Source organism: Eublepharis macularius, chromosome 3 (genome assembly GCF_028583425.1).
Source record: "Eublepharis macularius isolate TG4126 chromosome 3, MPM_Emac_v1.0, whole genome shotgun sequence".
Lineage (NCBI taxonomy): Eukaryota > Metazoa > Chordata > Lepidosauria > Squamata > Eublepharidae > Eublepharis > Eublepharis macularius.
This window is the reverse complement of record NC_072792.1, coordinates 143,041,265-143,063,544: the sequence shown is the minus strand read 5'-3', so window position 1 is coordinate 143,063,544 and position 22,280 is coordinate 143,041,265. Positions and strand designations below refer to the sequence as shown.

General features: G+C 39.6%; 1 protein-coding gene across 3 annotated transcripts in view; it reads left to right on the top strand.

The window, feature by feature from the left end:
• The window catches only part of ST3GAL6 (ST3 beta-galactoside alpha-2,3-sialyltransferase 6), an 87,053-nt gene that overhangs the window by 25,712 nt on the left and 39,061 nt on the right, over positions 1-22,280 (top strand). For all 3 annotated transcript variants that reach the window (XR_008596717.1, XM_054974886.1, XM_054974887.1), the window contains exon 2: positions 17,085-17,184. Coding sequence is in view for 2 of the 3 variants with exons in the window: in XM_054974886.1 (XP_054830861.1) it covers positions 17,096-17,184 (89 nt within the window). In the remaining variant the exon portion in view is untranslated. The remainder of the gene's footprint in view (positions 1-17,084; positions 17,185-22,280) is intronic.

Genomic DNA, 22,280 nt, shown 5'->3' with positions numbered 1-22,280 from the left:
CCTGGAGATTGAGTTGCAGAAAAAAATCTGCCTCTCCTAAAATTACAGATATCTGTTTAGTGTTTTGTGCAGTAGCTGAATACTACTCTCCATATTGATCTTTTTATCATAGGTTGGTAAGATCAGACATCTGGTAAAGTATGACTAAAATACAGTTCAGGGAGATCATGCCTAAAATAGGTTTAAAGGCCGAGTTTTTGGTGCAGAACAGGAATAATAACAAATTTTCTGCATCCAATAGAAATGCAGCTTAGAATGTAGTAAATGTCAAGACATATACAAGAACTGTGAAAAACGCAGGTGTCCTATATATCTTAGAAACAAGACAGAGAAGCCTGATGACATAAACATGCATGTCTTTCTGTTAACAAGGCAGAGTTTTTTGTTTATTGGCCTTGAATAGTTGCTTCTGTGAGCTCTGGGAAGTTGTCCAGTGTCCTTTAGAAAAACCAGTGTCCGCAGAGACAAAACAGAAAGAAATCAGCATCTTCTAGCCCTTGTCTGTTGGGTTCCTGATTGTAGCTAAAGTAGTCTGTGGTTGGAGGTAGAAGAAAAGGTCATCCTAACCACTGTTAAATCTACTAGGACTACTTAGAATGCTTCCACTATAATTTAGATGAGTTGAAGGCTCTAGGACTGTCAACACTACTGACACTACGGACCACTGGAAGCTCAGTGGAAGCTCAGTCTTTATATTAACCCTAATCTTACCTTGCTTCAGCCTATGATACTATGCTGCTGTTATCAGCGGCATTTTTAGAAAATGGTGCAGCTGAAATTTTAAGAACCTAAGTATTGATTGCAGCAATACTTCATAGATTGCTGGGATGCTAAAGACTTGAAAACCAGACAATGGTGTTTTCCACATGGTCACTTTACAGTGGCCATTTCCGCACGTCCCAGCATAGTGCTAAACTTACGGAATAAGAGTGTCTTCCTGGTGTGATTTCTGATGTCATCGCACCATGATTCCATTCTTGTGGCGCGATGACGTCTGACATTGTGCTAGGAAGGCGCTCTCGTTCTGTAAGTTTAGCACTATGCCAGGACATGTGGAAACAGCCAGTGTTTCAGAATGTATTCTGCTTTCCATGTTCTCTAGAGTTCCACAAATGCAAGGGCGTCATGGGAAGCAGAAATAGTTTTTGTCCATCTTTTCCCCATTTCCTTCCCCTGTGCACATTCCATGCTTTTTTAAAAGCCGCTGTCCAGTCGCTGCTGGAGTGTGTTATGTCCGTGCAGAATCAAAAAACTCCCAGTCTGCTTCTTATGACCCCCTCATCCTTTCCCCCAGGAGCTGATTGGTCTGTCCTCCCATAACCACTCCCATGTTCCTCAGCTCTCTGAACTCCTTTTCCATCATTTTTATCAGTAAAGAAAGGTAAAGGCTGCTTCTCTGTTCACTTCCTTCCTCCCAAATATGCACACACACTTATTTTTTTTTCCCAAGCCAGGAACAAGTCCTAACGCTGCTGCTGCTTATTCCCTGAAAGCCAGCAAAGGATTAAATGGCTGCTTTCCCCTTCCTCCCTGGTGGTACGCACATGCTCTCATTTATTTTTTTTCAAAGCCAGGAATGAGTTGTAACATTACTGCTGATTTCTCCGGGCTTTAAAAAGCAGTAACGTTACAACTCATTCCTCCTGGCTTTAAAAGACAGGAAAGGGTTAAATGGCTGTTTTCCCCTCCCTCCTAATGGAAAGGAAGCTCCTTCACTCCTCCTAAGGCTTCTCCTAATGCAAAAGAGGGGGGGAAAACATTTTAAATGCTTTTGCGAAACAAAGCGGCAGGGAAGCTGCTCAGAGGGAATGAAGTAGCAGCATTTTATTTTAATCCTTTCCTGGCTTGGCTTTAAAAAAAGAGAGAGAGGAACAAGCATGAAAAATACTTGTTTTCCCCCAGAATTCTCCCAAGTCCTGTTCTTGCCATTTGGTGGGTCTTTCTACTTATGTCTGCCTAACTATTTGGAGAGATGCTGAAACAATCTACCAATAGTAATGTTCAGAGTAATGAAGTAAACCCAGACGAACATGCAGACAGTGGGAATTGGGTCAGTATAGATACTATGAGTAGGGCCAGTCAGTAGGGTTACCAATTCTGACAGAAATTTCTGGAAATTTGGGGGTGGTGCCCAGGAAGGGCAGAATTTGAGGAGGGATCTCAGCCAGAACATAATTCCATAGAGTCTTTCCTCTGATACTGCCATTAGCTCCAGGGGAACTGATCTCTGTAGTCTGGAGATCATTTAGTAACTTAGGCTAGTGTGAGTATCTCCACAACTCTTGTATTATAACAAATTAAGGTTTTTTTCTAAGAGAATTTTCACTTCAACCCTGAAAACTGTACACTAGCTTTTGGAGGATTTTGATTTATTTATTGGAAACATTTCTAGCCTATCTGGTTACATCAAGATGTAACCAGAGCCTCAAGGTGGGTTAATTTACATCCATATAAAACCACATGACATGCACTAAATTACTAACCCCCCCCCCAAAAGTAAATTATCCAATTACAGAAAGCCAGCTAGACGAATACATTAAAAGGTCTTTAACAGGTCTCTTAAGCTATGGCTTAAGGCAACATTTCTAGAGCATAATCAGTAGCAAGTTCTTCAACTTTATTAGACAAAAGGCTCTCAAAAAGGGCCATCTTCAGATGGAGATGAAGTGCCAGCAAGGAATGGAGAAGGTGAACTTCCTGAGAAGAAAGTATTTCACGTTTGTGGGGCTGCTGTCAAGAAGGCCCAGCCACTCATACTTTAGATAATGAAGGCACATGGAGGAAGGTCTTTTAAATTACCTCTGTGCCTGTGCATGTTTGTATGGGAGAAGAAAATTCTTGGAACACTGTGTTTTCAGACCATGTAGTGCTTTAGCAGTAGTATTCTAAGCACAGGTCTGCTCGCAATCCGACTCAGATCTATTCAGTTAGGCTTACTCCCAGGAAAGTGTTCTTAGGATTGCACTGTCAAGACAGTACCCAGAACTTTCGCTTAGACCTGGAAGCTTAACTGGCAGCCAATGAAAAGGATACAAAATAGGTGTTATGTGCTCTTTGCATCCTGCTTATATCAACTGCCTGACTGTTGCACTCTGAATTAGATGCAGTTTATAAATACCACACAGGAAGCCACATGTAGAGCACTGTAGTCTGGATGTGACTAATGCATGAATAGGCATGGCCAGAACTCTCTGACCAAAGAAGAGGCACACAGCTTTGAAACTAATTAGAAGTATCCTGGCTGCAGCTAACACCTGGCCACCCAGGAGCAGCAGCAGATCTAGGAAGATCCCCAAATTGTGGACTGGCCTTTGAAAAAGCTTGCAACCACATCCAATGCAAATACAACATCCATCTCTATGTTAGTCATGTTTCTGACCAAAAGTACCTCCCTAGTATGCAGATTTAAAGTTTTAGCTTGTTTGTCCCAGTGTAGTCCATCACAGCTCCCAAATGCTGGTTCTGACTTCCAGGACCTCTCCATTATTAGATGGACAATAGAGAGTGACAGCTGACTGTCATCCACATATCGTTGGCAACACAGCCCAAATCTCTGGAAGATGCTACCTAGTGGTTTCATGCATGTGTTAAATAGCATGGAGGACAAGATGGAATTTTGTGCTAACCCACAGGCCATAAAGCAGTAGTTCCAAAGCCTTCCAAAACCTCTGCTCCCTAGGAAGGAATGGAGCCTCTGCAAAAATATGCCACCGAAACCTAACCCAGCCAACTGATTCAGAAACATGACATCTGTGATATTAAACGTAGAAATTGGGCATTGTCAAACTTGGCTTCCTTTAAGCTGAGGACACCCCTCACCAGCAACTTTAAGTAATTAAAAGCCTATGGTTGTTGTGGGTTTTCTGGGCTGTATTGCCGTGGTCTTGGCATTGTAGTTCCTGACGTTTCGCCAGCAGCTGTGGCTGGCATCTTCAGAGGTGTAGCACCAAAAGACAGAGATCTCTCAGTGTCACAGTGTGGACAAGATCTTGGCAGGTCATTTGTATCTACTCAGGAGGGGTGGGGTTGAGCTGAGTCATCCTGTAAGAGTTTCCCAGGGTGTGGAATGCTAATGGCGGGAGGCTTCACTATATCCTGAGGAGGTTCTTTTGCATATGGATTGGTGCTTGATGTGCTAATCTTCTCTGCAGGGCTATTGTCGGGTGTAGAGTGTTTTGTTAGTCTGGTGTTTTTCAGAACTGGCAACCATGCTCTGTTCATTCTTAAGGTTTCTTCTTTCCTGTTGAAGTTTTGCTTATGCTTGTGAATTTCAATGGCTTCCCTGTGCAGTCTGACAAAGTAGTTGGAAGTGTTGTCCAGTATTTTGGTGTCCTGGAATAAGATACTGTGCCCTGTTTGAGTTAGGCTATGTACTCCTGCCATATATCAAAGGAATTACTGATCAGATGGGAAAGCTTATGGAAAAAGCATAACCTTCAAGCAGTGTTCAGACCCACCCGAAAAATACAACAGATGCTACGATCAGCAAAAGACAGCAGAGACCCCCTCACCTCTGCAGGAGTATACCGTATACCCTGCAGCTGTGGACAAGTTTACATCGGGACCACAAAGCGTAGCATCCAGACAAGAATAAAAGAACATGAAAGACACTGCAGACTTGGACAACCTGAAAAATCAGCAGTGGCTGAACATACAAACTGGAGGGCATGGCTTCTTTTACTAAGTCAAGCCATCTCATTTTACGTCTTCCTCTTTTCCTACTGCCTTCTACTTTTCCTAGCATTATTGACTTTCCAGAGAATCGTGTCTTCTCATGATGTGTGACCAAAGTACGATAGCCTCAGTTTTGTCATTTTAGCTTCTAGAGAGAATTCAGGTTTGATTTGATCTAGTATCCACTTATTTGTCTTTATGGCTGTCCATGGTATCAGTTTTTTAATATAGGCTGCTCACTGCTTTGTTGGCCACATTTGGATGGAAAGGCAGCATATAATACTTTAAATAAATAAAATTATAAATAATAAAGTGGTATAAAAATAAGTCATAACAATATGAGTAGAGACAGAGTAAATACAGGCTGCTGCAGAACTGATTAAAGGTGCATGGTTGATTATAAGTCCTGCAATATATTTTGCTAGTTTACATTGGGCATGGTGCAAACCAGTGAAATATTGCCGGTATGAACATTGATTTTCCCTCCTTTCCTAACCTACTTGACCTTCACTGGTGCTAGGTAGGATAGTCTTTTCTGCACCTCTCCACCCAAACTGAGCATGTTTAACTGAAGGAACTGGCTCTGCAGAAAACCTAGTTGCTGATCTCTAGTACCCATGATCAGCAGCTAGGTTTTCTGTAGGGCCGCTTTGAAAAAGGTATATTGTTTGTAAGTTGTTATCACAGATTTTTTTTTAAAAAAATTGTCTCTAGAATAGTGTGTGTTTGTGGGGGGGGGGTCCTCTCATTTGACCAAGTTTGAGAAAATGATCTTGAGTTGATGAGCCATGCACAGATATAAGAAATCTCTATGAAGTCATTGTTTGTTGCCCCAGACCCTGTTCCCTGGGGACAGGGAACAGGCTTGGGACCTGTGAGGAATTGCTAAGGGGAGAATTGTTTGGATATCTCCCCCTGCCTTTATCTAACTATTTCTCTCCAGGATTATATATGATCTCAAAGGCTTGAGCAGTCCAATTTCTGGAGAGTCAGTTTGGTGTAGTGGTTCAGTGTGGCAGGACTCTAATCTGGAGAGCCAAGTTTCATTCCCCACTTGAATGGGGAATGAAAACTGGCTCTCCAGATGCTTGAAGCCAACTGGGTGTCCTTGGGTCAGTCACAGCTCTCTCAGAGTTCTCTCAGTCTACCCACCTCACAGGGTAATTGTTGTGGGGATAATAATAATAACATACTTTGTAAACCTGTCTCAGTGTGGCAATCATTTGTCCGGAAGGCTGGTATATAAATCAAATGTTGTTGTTATTATTACTATTATTATTATTATCAACTCTTAAGTCTTTTTTTTTCAACTTTCCACACTTCTTGAAGCATGCACCATACCTACTAGGCTTAAAAAAATTAATATACACTCATATTTTTTCAGCATACCTACAGAGACCACAAGTATGTAGAAACTCTTGCCTGGGAGAGGGGCTATGCCAATAACATAACAGCTTCTGTTATTGGCATAGTCCACTGTTTTAATCCTACTATAGTGATGATAAATAAGTAGCTATTACTTGACTAACAGTGCAATTCCAATCAGACTCATACCTTTCTAAGTCCATTGAAGTCAATGGAATTCTAAGGGTATAACTCTGCTTAGAGTTGCACTGTTATACCCTTCTAACCCCACTGGCTTCAATAGACTTAAAGGAGTGTAACTCTGTTGTAAGATAGCGTTGTTAGGAGATTTTTTCCCATCACTTTATCCCCATGACATCACTTCACTGGCTAAACCTCCACCTGTTCTATTAGGTGTTCTGCCAGAAAAGAATTTACAGCTTCAGTAGCTTCTTCCCTGAGTGAAATCCTGCTTCCACTAGTTCTCCTTTTGTTGGCGACTGCCATTATTCTTGGCAGCTGTGTAGGCCTTCGGAAAGTGAGAATGTCACAGTGGAATCCAAGTTCTTACAGTGTTTGAATTGAAAAGGATTGCCAAATTTGAAATGTTGTGTTGCAGCCACATTTAGAGTACTCTGTGCAATTATGTCAGCTTCAAAAAGGGGTATTACAGAGCTGTACAACATGGTGAAATGTTGTGCTGCAGCCACTTTTAGAATATTCTGTGCAATTCTTGTCCTCTCAGTTTTGAAAAGGAGAGCTACAGAAGATTATGAAAAGCAGTGATACAGCTATAGCAAGATACACAAAGCAACACAATGACTATGTGTTAATACCTTTTCTGTTATGCAGGCTTAAAACATTGAGGCTTTCCAGTTTATAAAATGTACAAGTGGGTTCTCACCCCCCCTTCTCCTAGCCGCTGGCTTACAGTTCTGCCACTTCCTCTTCTTGTTGCCTGCCTGCAGCACCCACTACGTCCATCCATACACTAACTCATACACTGTCTCTCCCATCCAGCCTGCATCCTTTGCCTCGCTGGCTCACATGGCAGGGGTGTGTGTGTGTGTGAGGGAGAGAACTTGAATTTTTTTTTATTACCCTGAACCATCAGATCAGAAGCAGCCTTGTATATTCACAGGGAGATTGGATGAGTAGGCTGTGGGTGAAATGAAGAAGAGAAAGGGGGGAGGGTGTCATCAGCCTTGCAAGCAAGGAAGTAGAAAACGGGACTAAAATACTGGTAGGGTAGGCTGAAAAAAGAGGTGAAAGTTACCCCCCCCCCCCCGTCTCAGTATGCATTTCAGTATGTTCATCATACAGAGACTTATGCCACAATAAATCTGTTGACCACAAAACTCTTTGTGTTTGCTGCAGTGGTCAAACTCATGGAATTTGGCATAATGAAGACGCATTTATGTATATAATGCTTAGACAATTGATTCATTCTGCTACTGAGTGTGCACAGCATGTATTATTTAGTTGTAGATTACTTCCATTTTCAGCATGTGTGATGCTTATTAACAGAGTAAAATAATTCTTTATAATCTGTCCTTTCTAAAAGTAGGATCAAAAGAGTTCAGATAAAAAATGACAGAGACAGGTGCATGGCTAGACTCTTAGGAAATATTCTTACTAAAAATAGAATGAGGAAAGAAAACTGCCTACATGCTGAAATGGTATTTCTTAGGTCAAGCCACAGCTGTTAAACAGTCCAGTGCTATGCATGTCTACTCCAAAGTGAGTCCCACTATGTTTAAAGGACTTATTGCAAAGTAAGTGTTCGTAGAATGTATTTATTTTAAAATACATTTATCAGAGTGTTTACTTCATTTGTACTCTACCGTTCTCCTCAATGGGGACGCAAAGTGGCTCACATAGCTGTGAGGTAGTGCAGGGATTTTTGCAAGTGTCCCACGTTCACAGTTATGAAAGAGTTAAATTGTTATTCTGTTTGTTTAGTCAGATAGCTAGTTAGCATAGGACCACTTAGGCATCGAGTAAAAGTTCCCACCATAGAAAGGGGAGTCTTTAGTCTTAATGAAGGAATCTAGGATTGTCTATTGGATTAGCCAGTTTATTGGGGGGCAACACATACTAAGGTTGTATTGCTGTTTGTTCAGTCTCAGTTCTAAGTCTAAGTCTTTCTCTTTAGCCATTAAGATGTATCTAGTTAGTTAGATATTCTATATTTTCTTACCAAATATACCCTTTTTTCCTGTTATGTAGTAAAAGTATTTTTAAAGAGTTAAATCACAGAAGTCTGTCTACTTATTTCCAATGCGCTAATCTCTGCTACTTTCTTTCCTTTTTAATCTCACCCAACCAATAGGTAGGTTCGTCTGAGGATGTGTGAAAGGTCCAAGGTCTTACAACCATAGTTCAGTATCTCTTAAACTCTAGCATGAAACCATACTAAAATTTTAAAAATGGAATGAATATCATCTCAAAAAAGAATAGAGCTCATACAAAGCTGAAATGCTTATTCAGCACAAGAGTTTCACCTTCTGTGGAACTGGGGCTTTCTAAAAAAAAGTAAAGAATGAATAGAACTTTTCAGCTTGCCTCCAAACCTGGTTGTGTCATTTTTTATCTTCTCAGACGTTAATCATAGTAATTCCCCAAAATTATATATAACTTCCCCCCTCCACTAGGCAGAGTTCTACATACAATAGGGATGTGAGGACCTGTCATTTCAGGTACCATAACAAGTTTAGAACCTGTAGAACTCACTTGCCCAACAATGTTACTTGTCTGTTGAATTAGCACACAGGCATTTTCCATAGAATGAGCTAGAAGGTCCTGAACCTCCTCTTTTGTCCCCTCTCAGAACTCTTAAAGTGTCTACATTTTAAATGCTGAGGAAGTAGAACAACACTTGCTGTACACTCAAATAGGTTGATTGGAAATTGTCTTTTATGGATTACTGCTATCAAGTATCCTAAGCTCCTAAGAAAACAAACAGTGTAATACTGCTTAAAAGAAATAACATCATGGAAGAACGTGAATGTGGTAAACTATCTTGGCACACAAAAACAATTAAGCCTGAAGTATTTTTGCTCAGAAAAAAAGACTGTGTATTTGAAAGAAGTGCATGAAGAGGACAATATTAGGCTGAGTCATCCAGTGACCTTCCATGGGAAAGTGGGAAATCAAATCTGGGCCTCATAGATCTTTTTTAAAAAAATAATTTTTTCTTAGTGTGAAGAAGAGAAAAAAACCAGGAGGAAAAGTAAAAAGTAAGAAAGAAAACAGTGCTGATTACAAAAACACTATTGGCAAATCTACACATAAATATCTATAAAAGGTTTCCAAATATTTAAAAATAACTCCATGCACAGTTGCCTTCTATACGCGATACATTCAAATGTTGATAAGTTTATAAGGTCTTCAATCCAGTGATTTATAGAAGGTGGGCTTTTGTCTTTCCAATGTTGAAGTACAAGTCTGTTTATAACTGTAAAGGCATGTAGGGTGGCTAGTCTCTTTTCTTCACGGTCAGGGACAGAGGGTGACGCTGGAGGAGAAGTTATTGTCCTGTAGGCCACTAATATGTGGTGTGCCACAGGGAGTGATACTCTCCCCATTATTGTTCAACAGCTATATGCACCCCCTTGCTCAGTTGGTGCGAAGTTTCGGGCTTGGGTGTCACCAATATGCGGATGACACCCAGCTATACCTGCTGATGGACGGCCAGCCTGGATCGGCCCTGGATGTCCTAGAGCTGTTACCTGAAGTGGTCTCCTTGCATAAATATGATTTATGGGGGGAATTAGCTCGCAAGGAAGACGGTTATATGAGAGGCAGTAACTGTAATCTATCACCTTTGTATACCAGGTCCCAATCCCAATAAGCCAAGCGAGTCTGGTGCTTCAAATCAATTAATAACTTTTATTAAAGAACAGAACTTTATGCACATACACACCAATTACTGGGGGAAAATAATCACACACACACACAGAGAGAGAGAGAGAGAGAGAGAGAGAGAGAGAGAGAGAGAGAGTCCTAGGAAGTATAGCTAGAAGCGTGGGAATAGAGCAAGAGGGAGTAATTATATCTACCTATCCTAGAGAAGGAGTCCAGAGAGAGAAGCTTCAAACGTCCCTCGTTGTCAGCCCAGAGAGAGATGTGGAACAGCACTTGTGGATCCAGGAAAGCAAGCAAGCGTGAATGAAGAGAGACATTGGGGGGGGGGTGACCCTAAGGGGGAAGCCAGGAAGCTTGCTCTGGTGCTGGCTAAAGGGTTGTGCCCTGTGTATATGTATACTGTATTTTATTGTTCTGCTCTGTGTGTGTGTGTGTATTAATCTTTGAATGTTTCATAATTTATAGTTTTAAACTGTATGAATTATCTGATGTAATTTTAAATTTGTGTGCAAATTGTGATCCCACCTGAGCCTGCTGGCGTGGGGAGGGCAGAATATAAATCTAAAAAATTAAGTTAAATGCATTTCCATTGACCATCAGATTCTAAGAGACAGGCAAGAAGTTTAACAGTGCATTACCATCTTCAAAATAAATGAGTTTTCTAACACAAAATTAAGATGACTAAAAGCTTCCTCCCAAAAGGGCTGAATGACTAAACATGACCCAAACATATTCTTAAGAGAAGCATTTTGTGAATTACACCGCCAACAGTTAGACACTGTGCTTAAATCTTTAGTAAAAAGACGCTGTGCTGTCCAATGTACCCGAATTTTTTTGCTGAATAAGTAGCAACTTAAGATCCACAATAGCAACAGGTATATGGCTTAAGGCCTTAACCCATTGCTTTAGCAAAATTGAATGTTCCAGATCATTATCCCATTCATCTCTAAGATTCTGTGTATTATTTATTAACTGGCCTCAAATATTGATATTCAAATATTGTGGATTTCTGTATTGATTCAATAAGAATCTCCAAAAGCAGGGGAGGTTCTGAAGCACCACCAAATCTTGCAATTGTAAATATTGCCCTTCAGCAGAAGTTAAACCAGGAAAGAGTAAAAAATCCCTCATCTGTCCAGGCCTTCCATAAGAAAGATTTCATCCCAATTTTTAAATTTGGATTTGACCATAATGTTAGTTTAGCATGTGAGAACAGGTCAAATTGATATTGTTGTGATATTATGAGCCATACTTCTCTAGCTGCAGAAATTGGAGGAACAAAACCCATTTTAACATAAGTAGACCCTAATGCATTCAACTTAAACAGTGGTTCCAAAAAAGAGGCCTCTAAAAGAGCCCAAGATGGCTATTCCAAGTGAGGGGAGGGATCCCAATAATTTGTACACACTAACAAATATGCTTGATGATAGATACTAAGGTCCAGAAGACCAAATCCTTCTTCATTAGTTGAAAGTTGCAACCCCATATAAATTTCCAAAACAAAGTATTAATTTTATGAATACATCTACAAGGTATATGAAAAGGGATTGCATGCATAATATATATAATTCAAGGTATAATATTCATTTTGAGTGTATTTACCCCATAATGACAGGCTTATTAAAATTCAGTGAAATCATGTCCTTAATATTCCTTGGAATCAATATTCCAAGATAATTAATAACATCTAGGCATCATTGAAAATGTCCCTCAATAATTACACTCTGTGATATATTGTCTCCCAAAGGCATCAATTTTGATTTTGTCCAAATAATTGAATAACCAGACAGATCACCAAAATTATTAATCAAATTCATTAATTCAGGAATGGAAGACTGAGATTCTGAATTAAATAATAAAAGATAATCTGCATATAAAATAATTTTAAATTCTAAAGAATTATGTATAAAGCCATGTATATTATTACTTTGTCTAACAGCACAACACCAGAGGTTCCAAACATAAATCTCCTCAATGAGAGGAGAAAGAGGACAACCTTGCCTAGTACCTCTTTCAAGAGGAAATGTTACAGAAAAATACCATTGGTCAGTACCCTAGATTTAAGGGATGAGTACAGAATTCTAATCAATTTCAAAAAGTTATGAGGGAAGCCAGATTTAATCAATGTAGAGTTTGTCAAATACTTTTTCAGTGTGGAGTGGAAGAATAGTATCTTGATCAGAACTTTCTATTTTATGCAATCAGATCAGCAACCAATGTAAGATTATCAGATCCTTGCCTACTTTGTATAACTCTTACCTGGTCTACATGCACCAAGGTTCTAATAACTTTTTGAAATCTGTTAGTGAGAATGACAACATCTCAGCATTCACATTCATCAAAGGAATAAGTCAAAAATATGCACATTGAGTGTGGTCTTTGCCTGGCTTTGGAATGACAGTAATATTAGCATCCTGCAGTGATGCTGGCAATACACCGGATTCGAAAGTCTCATTGTACAATTATAGAATTGATACAATTTTAGAATTTAAAAATCTGAATTGGTTTTATACCATTCAATAAGGGAACCAGTCCAGTCCTGGATATTTACCAGTGCTCATACTCAGTATCACATCTTTAATTTCATTCATATGCAAAGGCTCAGCAAATAGGTGTTGCTGAGCCGTATCTAAATATGGAAGATCAAGGTGAGAGAAAAATGTTTCCAAGTCTTTTTCTGATGGTTCTTTCCCCTTACTATACAATTTAGAGTAAAACCTTTGAAATTGCAAATTTATCTCAGTTGAGGTAGTAGGCATTACGTTCTCTTCATCCTCAATCATAGGAATATAATTCTTGTTCTTTTTCTGTCTTAAACAATGGGCCAATAATCTTCCAGCTTGCTCTCCTCATTCCCAATATGAATGGCACAAGCACATCAAAGCATGTTCTTTCATTGACAATATATTATTCAACTCATATTTAACCTTTTGCAACACTCGATAGAGATCTGGATTGGGAGATGTAGCAAACGGAGTTAACAAATATTTCAACTTATTTTTCATGTTCATTTCTTCCCTTTCTCTAAGCTTCTTCTTGTGAGATGCATATACAGTAATCCTTCCTCTGATAAAAGCTTTATAGGTTTCCCATGCAGTAGCATGAGTATTTGCAGTTCCTTGGTTAATATTAAAATACTTTGCAAGCTCAGCTATTATCTGTGTTTTAAAAATTTCATCATTGAGCAAAGAGATGTTAAGGCACCTAAGCATGGTGGTCTAACCCAGTCGGGAAACTGGAGAACTAATGAAATAGTGGCATGATCAGAAAAACAACTATTTCTGTATCACATGTTTTAATCTGTCACATCAACACGGTTGAAACAAAGAAATAATCTAATTGGAAACAGTTATGATGTACAGAAGAAATAGAGGTATTGTTTCTGTGTAACATGCACCAAGGATCAATCAAACCTAGTCCAACCAGATATGCTTTAAGTGTAGATCTCACCAATGAACATTCTTTATGTGGGGGCGTACTTAAATCTAAAGCTGTATTTAGTATTTCATTAAAATCCCCCCCCACACACACACACTAACAAATAATCATATCTAAGATCTATCAAGTTACTGAAACACTGATGAAACATATCTGGAGAATCCACATTTGGACCATATACATTCATCATAACCATAACAGAATCAAAGCTTTTCATTACCAAAATAATAAAGCGACCCTTTGGATCTGTTATTACTTCTTGAACATGAAAAGAGACACGTTTATGTATTAGTTTAGCCACACCCTTAGACTGAGTAGAAGACATCTGTAAATATACCTCTCAAATCCAGTCTCTACACAACTTGTTTTTATTGTTTGTCATTATATGAGTTTCTTGTAAAAAAAGCCACATCAGCAAAAAGAGTTTTCATTTTGGACACAACCTTTTTGCATTTGATAGCATCTCTCATGCCCTTAACATCTCATGATATCATGTTGAACATAAACTTGTAAAATAGTATAATCAATAAAGCTCTCTTATCATTGAATAAATGCAAGATATCACATATAGAACCTTATTATAAGTAAAATACTTATTTAAAAACAGAAAAGTGCACATGACAAAAATGACTAATTTAAACAAAGTAAGTATAACCATAATTCTATAACAGTAGAAAAGAGCAAGAGTCCAGTAGCACCAATAAGACTAGGGTATGATAGGGTATGAAGAAGAGCCCCATGGCGCAGAGTGGTAAGCTGCAGTACTGCAGCCCAAGCTCTGCTCATGACCTGAGTTCAATCCTAGCAGAAGCTGGGTTCAGGTAGCTGGCTTAAGGTTGACTCAGCCTTCTGAGGTCGGTAAAGTGTAGATGACTGGGGAAGGCAATGGCAAACCACCCTGTAAAAAAGTCTGCCAAGAAAACGTTGTGATGCAACGTCCCCCCATGGGTCAGTAATGACTTAGTGCTCACTTGATAGGGTATGAGGTTTCATGAGCCACAGCTCACTTCTTCAGATACAGCTAGAATGTGAGTCCATCTGTTCTATCTTGGAGAGTGGAGTGATTATAGAAGCTGAAAGATAATAGCTGGTGAATGACAATGGCATGCGTGATTGAATATGGTGGGGTATGCAGAGTGGTGTGAGTGTGGAGAAATTAGCATTGGTAATGAGACAGGAAGCCTGTGTCTCGATTTAGTCCAGGTGGATGCATTGTCTTGAGCTTCGTTTTCAGTTGCAATTCAGCAGTCTCTTTCTAATCTCCCTTTGAAATTCCTCTGCAGGATAGCTGCTACTTTTAGGTCAGCAACTGAATGTCTTGGAAGGTTAAAACATTCCTCCACTGGTTTTTGAATGTTGTGGTTTCTGCTGTCAGACTTATGTCCATTAATATTTTGTCAAAGGGACTGGCTAGTTTGTCCAATGCAGAGAGTGGAGGGGCATTGCTGACATGTGATGGGATAAATCACATTGTAGGATGAGCAGAAGTATGAACCCGAGATGTTATGGCTGATGTTGTTGGGTCCACTGATGGTGTTGCTCAGATCTATATGAGAACAAAGTTGGCATCTTGGTTTGTTGCAGGCCTTGGTACTAGAGTTCATGTTAGTGTTAAGTATTTATCGTTGAGAGTGAGTAGTTGTTTCAGGTTAGCAGGCTGTCTGTAAGCAAGAAAACGTCAGCCCCGCAGTGCCTGTGCGAGGAAAGTGTCACAATCCAGCATGGGTTGTAGATTGGACTGGCTTGAGTTGTGGGCTGTAGGTGACCACTAACAGTGTTCTGTTGTTGTTTTCTTTGGGCTTGTCTTGTAGCAAGCTGTCCCTGGGTGTCATTCTAGCCTTTCCAGTTGTCTTTCTGACTATGTCAGGGGGATACTTTAGTTGCAAAAATGTCTGTTGCAGATCCTTCTGTAAATTCTAAATTCCATAAATCAGCCAGCAACTCCCACCACAAAATTCCCACCCACCCCACACCAAAAGTGAAGGGGAAAAAATGAAATAAAAACAAACAAAAATAATACTCTTTACTCCTGGATAAAATGCCAGAGATCTTCTCAATACTGACCACTCTCCTCCTAATAGTTGTATAAATAGATATAAGTATTTATGAACCATATATCAGTCTAAAGCTTAGAGATGCATACGGGAAGAAAAAAAAGATAGTCATGTACATACACATACATAGCAAAAAGTCAAATCATTATCTCTAGGCTGACATTCAGCCTGGATCCCATAATCATAACACAAATAGGAAAAACTTGTTTTAAAAGGGAGGATTGAGGGGAGGTTGCTTGTTCCAGATTCATTGTATATGTATAATTGCTTTTAATATTTCTTCAGATGGTCAGCACCAGGGGTCATTTCGTAGAAAAAAGAGCTGGAGGAACTCATTAGCATAACTCAATAGCATATGTCATGCCCCTTGACATCACAGGAAGTGTGTCTTTAACATAACTGATTTGCATATGCCACACCCCCTGGCATCACCTATCCTGGCTGTTTTGGACCCAATCCTGGCCATTCAGGGGTGAAACTGGGCCCAAAATGGCAAAAAGTGGCTGAAAATGGCCCAAAAGGAGCCCAAAATGGTCAGGATCGGGTTGCTGTTGAGCGGGAGAGTGGTCCACCACCCGTCAGAAGCCCAATCCGGGTCATTTCAGCCCAAATCCAGGCCAAAAAGGGGCCCAAAATGGTCGAGAGTCACCTGAAATGTGACCTCTTTGGGGAACTGCCGGAACTGTGTTCCGGCATGTTCCCCCTCGAAATGAGCCCTGGTCAGCACAAACAGTTAATTTTTTTAGACTGATGAGGTAAGCTTCTGCCAAATTAGGGTTGTAACACTTCTTAAATTGATCTTGATACTGGACACAAAAGATGGCAGGATACTTGATGTAGTATTGCAGCTTTAACTCTCTTGCAAAAGCTTTTGCTCTGTGAATTGATGACTAGATATGGATATTTCTTAAGTATAATCTGGGTAAAACGTGATCCACTCTTTATTAGGACCCCAATACAAGTCCTGTTTCTTTCTTGCCAAATGTAAAAGGTGATTTCTTATCCCCTACTAATAGAAGCTGAATGATTATAGGAGCTGTTACCAGTTTGGACTGGAAGTGACATCATCAGAAGCTCCTCAAAGTGTGTGCATGCTTTGCGTGCATGCTTTGCTTGCATGCCTGCAAGAAGAACAACTGCACACCTGACCGTCACCTCCCTGTCCTGGTATATAAGCAAGAAAGCTATAAATTGTGGTTCGTACATAGTGAGAAACCATGATTTTTCATTACACCTAAACGCCACCTTGATAAAAATATCTTTAGCTACAATGGCCTGTTTATGGAAACGCTTGTCCATGACTTAAAAAAACCAAATACATTAATCACTTAGAAATTTATTCCATATGTTTTTAGAAAAAAATGTATTAAAATTTTATATACAGTTTCTCTATAGATCTCCTAAAGGTGGCTCACAAGGTAAAAAAGAAATACAATACCAATAGTAAAACCAACTATGAAAGATAAAAGCAAGCAATATTATATGAATGGTAGTCATCATTAGCTGTAAAAGTAAGCCAGATTGAATTGAGGTAACTAGTTCATATCTTGAAAGTCCAGAAAAGGCCTTGGCAACTTGATAAATGACAAATGGTATGGATCTCTTTCACTGTGCAGTTATCCAAGTGATGCATGAAGGCGTTTCATTTTATCATGTTGCCTGGAGAGGTTTCATTCATCAATGTTTCATTTTAAACTTGTGTTTCAGGCCTGTCAGCCATGAGACGGCTCTTACTGGTGATTATCCTGGCTGCTGGTGTGATGTATGTTATACTGCACTGCAATCTATGGAGGACAAACGGCAACTGGTAATTTCAGCATCTTGTTAACTACCTATTAATTTATCACTGCAGATATGGTAAAAGATAAATTTTTTAAGGGCTGCTCTGTTCACCTTCTTTGAAGTCCTGGTGCCAGCTCTTTCTGTTGTTCACTGGGTGTACATTAGAGGGTGATCTGAAAGTTTTTAAATTTGAAGATAGTTTCCCAGTGTTTTAAGGACATACAGCAACCTGTTGTCTATGTACAAATTCTGACACAGACACAGAGAATTGTGTATTTATATCCAGACTTGATTCCTCATCTACATGCATTTGGCCACTAAAACAATATTTTTAAATGTTGTGTTTTAAGGGTATAGTAAAGAATGCATGTATTGCATCAACCTTACTTGGATGCAGGAAGAAATCTAGGGCATTCCCATTAATCAGTTGGCATTTGTTGTAGCACACATAATTTCAGCAAAGTTTTAACAATTCTGATACAGGAATGTGCTTCCATAAGTCAGATCTCCTCCAGGGTTCTTTGTCTTTTTTCCTCCTACACATTTTATAGTTTTGGTCATACAGGATGCCAACCTCCAGGTGGGACTTTGTAATCTCTTCCAATTATAACTCAGGGCCAAGCTACAAGTGACAAATGACACTTGAACGGCAAGTGTATTTCTCCCTGTTCACTTGCCCTCCACTCAGTCCACTTGCCATTCAAGTGTCATTCGTCACTTGTAGCTTGGCCCTGATTTTCATACTACAGAGACTAGTTCCCCCGAAGAAAATGGCTGCTTTGGAAGGTGGACTGTACAGTATTATACCCCACTAAGCTCCTTCCCAAACACTGCTCCCCCAGGCTCGACACCCAAATCTCCAAAATTTCCCAACGCAGAATCGGCAACCCTATCTGAGAATACATGATCCAATCGTTTATGACTCAGCAACAGCAATTATAGCTTTGTGGCAATGAGGCCTTTGCCGTGCTTCCTGAATGAAAGGCCATTTGAAAAGATTGTGAATTAAAATATCCTTGCATTGGCTGTTTGCACACTTGGCAGACAGATCTTCCAACTAGTTGTTCAGACTAAACATGTCAGCCATTCCCACTTGTGATGGAAGCAACTGCTCTTGTACATCCCATGCTAAGATGACCCCCCCCCCCAGTGCGAAATGAACATTAAACTTACTGTTGAGTTTTGTTTTACCCTTAGGAAGAAGGGAGGGCATCTTGACATACCCTGAATTAAGGAGGGGGGCAGTTTGTGCCAGCTATATTCTTCTTATGTTGTTAATTAAGTTTTTCTGTCGTCCTGTTTACAGTATTCACTTGGCATGTGTGCCAGTCAATAGCGTCTCTCTGAGTTTTTGGATAAGTTTATTATGCAGTTTGGGAAAAGACCTGAACTGAGGATCGGGGTGACTCCCTCTTTGCTGCTGGAGACAGGAAGTTTGGAATTAACACCTGCCTCCTTGACTGATGCAAGGGGTGATAGAGGCACAAGTCAAAACCAAAAAAGCAGCTTTGAAAATTTTAACTGAAAAGTCATTTGCCTCTAGAGCAACATAATCTGTTTTGAACAACCCCCGCCTTTCAGAATTTTTCTTTCTCTCTTATTTACTGATAAATATCTTGTTTTATCTTCAAAAAGAGACCAGTAGTACCTTTAAGACTAACCAATTTTATTGTAGCATAAGCTTTCGAGAATCAAGTTCTCTTCGTCAGATGCATGGTACAGAAACTGGTCAAATATTTGACCAGTTTCTGTACTATGCATCTGACTAAGAGAACTTGATTCTCGAAAGCTTATGCTACAATAAAATTGGTTAGTCTTAAAGGTGCTACTGGACTCTTTTTGATTTTGCTACTACAGACTAACACGGCTAATTCCTCTTGTTTTATCTTTGATCTCATTTTATTATGTGGAGATATTTTATATATACATGTACAATTTAACTTTAGAAGTGGCTTGCTTCTTTGTCCCTCCAAGTAGCTGTAGTGGAAACGACAAAGAAAGTTTTGCTTTGCCAGTATTTTCCTGTTTTTATCATATTTTTTCTGACTACTGTTTATGCATATTTAAAACTGGTTCAGACCTGATGCTACTAAATTTATTACTCATTTCACTGATTCAAAGTAGCACGTGAAGCATTCTCCTATTCTGGTACGGATGCAGAGGCCAGGCACATGGACTTTCAGACCATGCAAGTTTGGGTGCTCCTCCTCCCTCCCTTCTCATGCACAGATCTGTCCCTGCTATTATTTTTTTCTTTTTTTTGAGCTGTTGTGCAGCTTTATTCTTTGCAGTGGTATGGTCTTTCTGTCTCAGCCATGGTTAACTCACATTTTCAATTGTGATTAGAAGGGAGTTTCTAAACTTTGAGCTAACTGGTAAGCAAAACCACTGGTTAGCTCCAATATGGGGAGGGCAGTGGAATTTGCCTGCAAGATGGGCGACGGGGAGGACCCTTGGGTTTTCCCAGTCTCTAGACTATAGAGCATTACATTAAAATAAAGGAGTCAGAGTTATATTGTTGACCTTGTTCATCCAATAATTGAAGGGCCCATTTAAGAAAGACTACAATGAAGGAAGCCATTTCAAAAAACAAAGGTTGAAATGCTGTTGTTAATGCCAAACAACAAGAAACCCACACCTGGGAAAGATTAAGTGAATAATATTTCTTAAATGCTCTTAATGCAAATATTTCTCAATTGCTATACTTGATACAAAAATAATGATAAACTCTCATACAATATTTTCAAAAGACTTAACATAATACACCCTTCAAGGTGATATTCAATGTCCCAGTGTCCAGAGGGGTGCACTTTGTAAGCCCCCCAGAGTCTTTAACGATGATTCTCTGTGTTGCAGACAGAAATCCGTCTGGTGTAGCAGACAGAAATCCGTCTGTGTCTCCAATGCAATTAGATTGATATCTTTTTTTGTAGTTGTAGTTTCTTCTTTTTCAGGTTGGTGGAGCAGTGAAGCTGGAAGGGGCCCCAAAGGGGTCCCCCCGCCCTACAAGCTGCCAGCAAAATTAGCTTGTTTTGTGTGATGTCCACTTCCTCAGGGGCCAATCAAACGACCACCACACAAGCAATACTCTATAAATAAACACAAAATTTTCAAAGATACAGTGCTTTCTGTTCTCATTTAAGCTTAAATTTACAGTGAAAATTTCAAAGAACCAAAGACAATCACTCACCAAAGAATCACCGGAGAAACTCTCACATGCATACAATTCAACGCACAATTCTCGAGAGATGTTCTAATATCCGAACATGCACAGGACGTGTAGTACTCCCAACGTACAGAGCCCCTGTATGTTGGCGGTATATAAATTGAAAAAATAAATAAAAATAAAAATATTACATGCACAGCTTATTAAGTACACCATGGAATGAGTTTGGCAGGTGGAAAAATGAGAGATGGATCTTAGTAGGTGTATTACCTACCTCTAACTCATTCCCTTGCCAAACCAGGGGGCACACCTGGCAGTGTCCACATGGGAAATGTCCCACTGGTAAAACACTACCCCCAGCTCCCACCCTCTGTTTTGTATGAACCAGAATATCCTTCAAATTTCTGGTTCGTCTAAATCCTGTTCTGGGGGGTGCTCTGTACCCTGGAACATGGGAGACCCAATGCCAGTGTTTGTTCACTACCCTCTTTATATCATTAGTTAAAGAGGTATATTCCAAAGAATAATGCACTGTGTCAGCACTGTCAGTTTTACTTCTTTGGAACAACTGCCTCCTCAATGTCCCATCCACCTTGTATTTAGCCTCTCTCATGACAGCAGCAGGATAGCCTCTATCCAAAAATGCTCTTTCCATCCTCTTACTCTCCCTCCTATAATCTGTCTGAGAGGATGAATTCCTTTTCAGTCTCAACAACTGCCCATATGTGATATTTTGTGTGAGGTTGCGGGGATGAAAAGATTGAAAGTCCAGATAAGAGTTTCTATTAGTCACCTTTTTAAAGGGTCTGACCCCAATTGTGTCATGGTCCGTGCGGTAAGTTACAATGTCCAAAAAGCTGATACAATTCTTATGATGTTCAGCAGTAAATTTAATATTAGTGTCCAGTTGGTTCATCCAGAGTATGAACGATTCTATCTGTTGTTCACCATGGAACAAAATATATAGGTCATCAATGAATCTCCTGTACGTGATGATCCTATCAAAAAAAGGATTCTCAGATGGTGCCAATATCAGTCTGTGCTCCAAGTGTGGCTTTAACTTGTAAATGGCTGTGATGTATTTAAGGTAATGTTGGGTGTGGTAGAAACACTGACGAGTGCGCTGAATTGTATGCACGTGAGAGTTTCTCCGGTGATTCTTTGTTGAGTGATTGTCTTTGGTTCTTTGAAATTTTCACTGTAAATTTAAGCTTAAATGAGAACAGAAAGCACTGTATCTTTGAAAATTTTGTGTTTATTTATAGAGTATTGCTTGTGTGGTGGTCGTTTGATTGGCCCCTGAGGAAGTGGACATCACATGAAACAAGCTAATTTTGCTGGCAGCTTGTAGGGCCCCTTCCAGCTTCACTGCTCCACCAACCTGAAAAAGAAGAAACTACAACTACAAAAAAAGATATCAATCTAATTGTATTGGAGACACAGACGGATTTCTGTCTGCTACACCAGACGGATTTCTGTCTGCAACACAGAGAATCATCGTTAAAGACTCTGGGGAGCTTACAAGGTGCTCCCCTCTGGACACTGGGACATTGAATATCACCTTGAAGAGTGTATTATGATAAGTCTTTTGAAAATATTGTATGAGAGTTGATCATTATTTTTGTATCAAGTATAGCAATTGAGAAATATTTGCATTAAGTGCATTTAAGAAATATTATTCACTTAATCTTTCCCTGGTGTGGGTTTCTTGTTGTTTGGCATTTACTTGTGGGGAAAGCCTCTTTACTTTTAGACCTGTTGTTAAGGCAAATTTTTTATTTTAGAAATATTTCTTAAGCTTAAGGTTGAAAGTTGTCTGAGTTCCCCAAAATGTTTTCTGTTTTAACACAGATTCCAGTTCTATAATAGAAGTCTGTTGGAGATGGGAGGCAGATGTATTGTAAAAACACTGAAATAAACACCAGACCTGAAATAAGTTGAGCTGTTTTGAATTT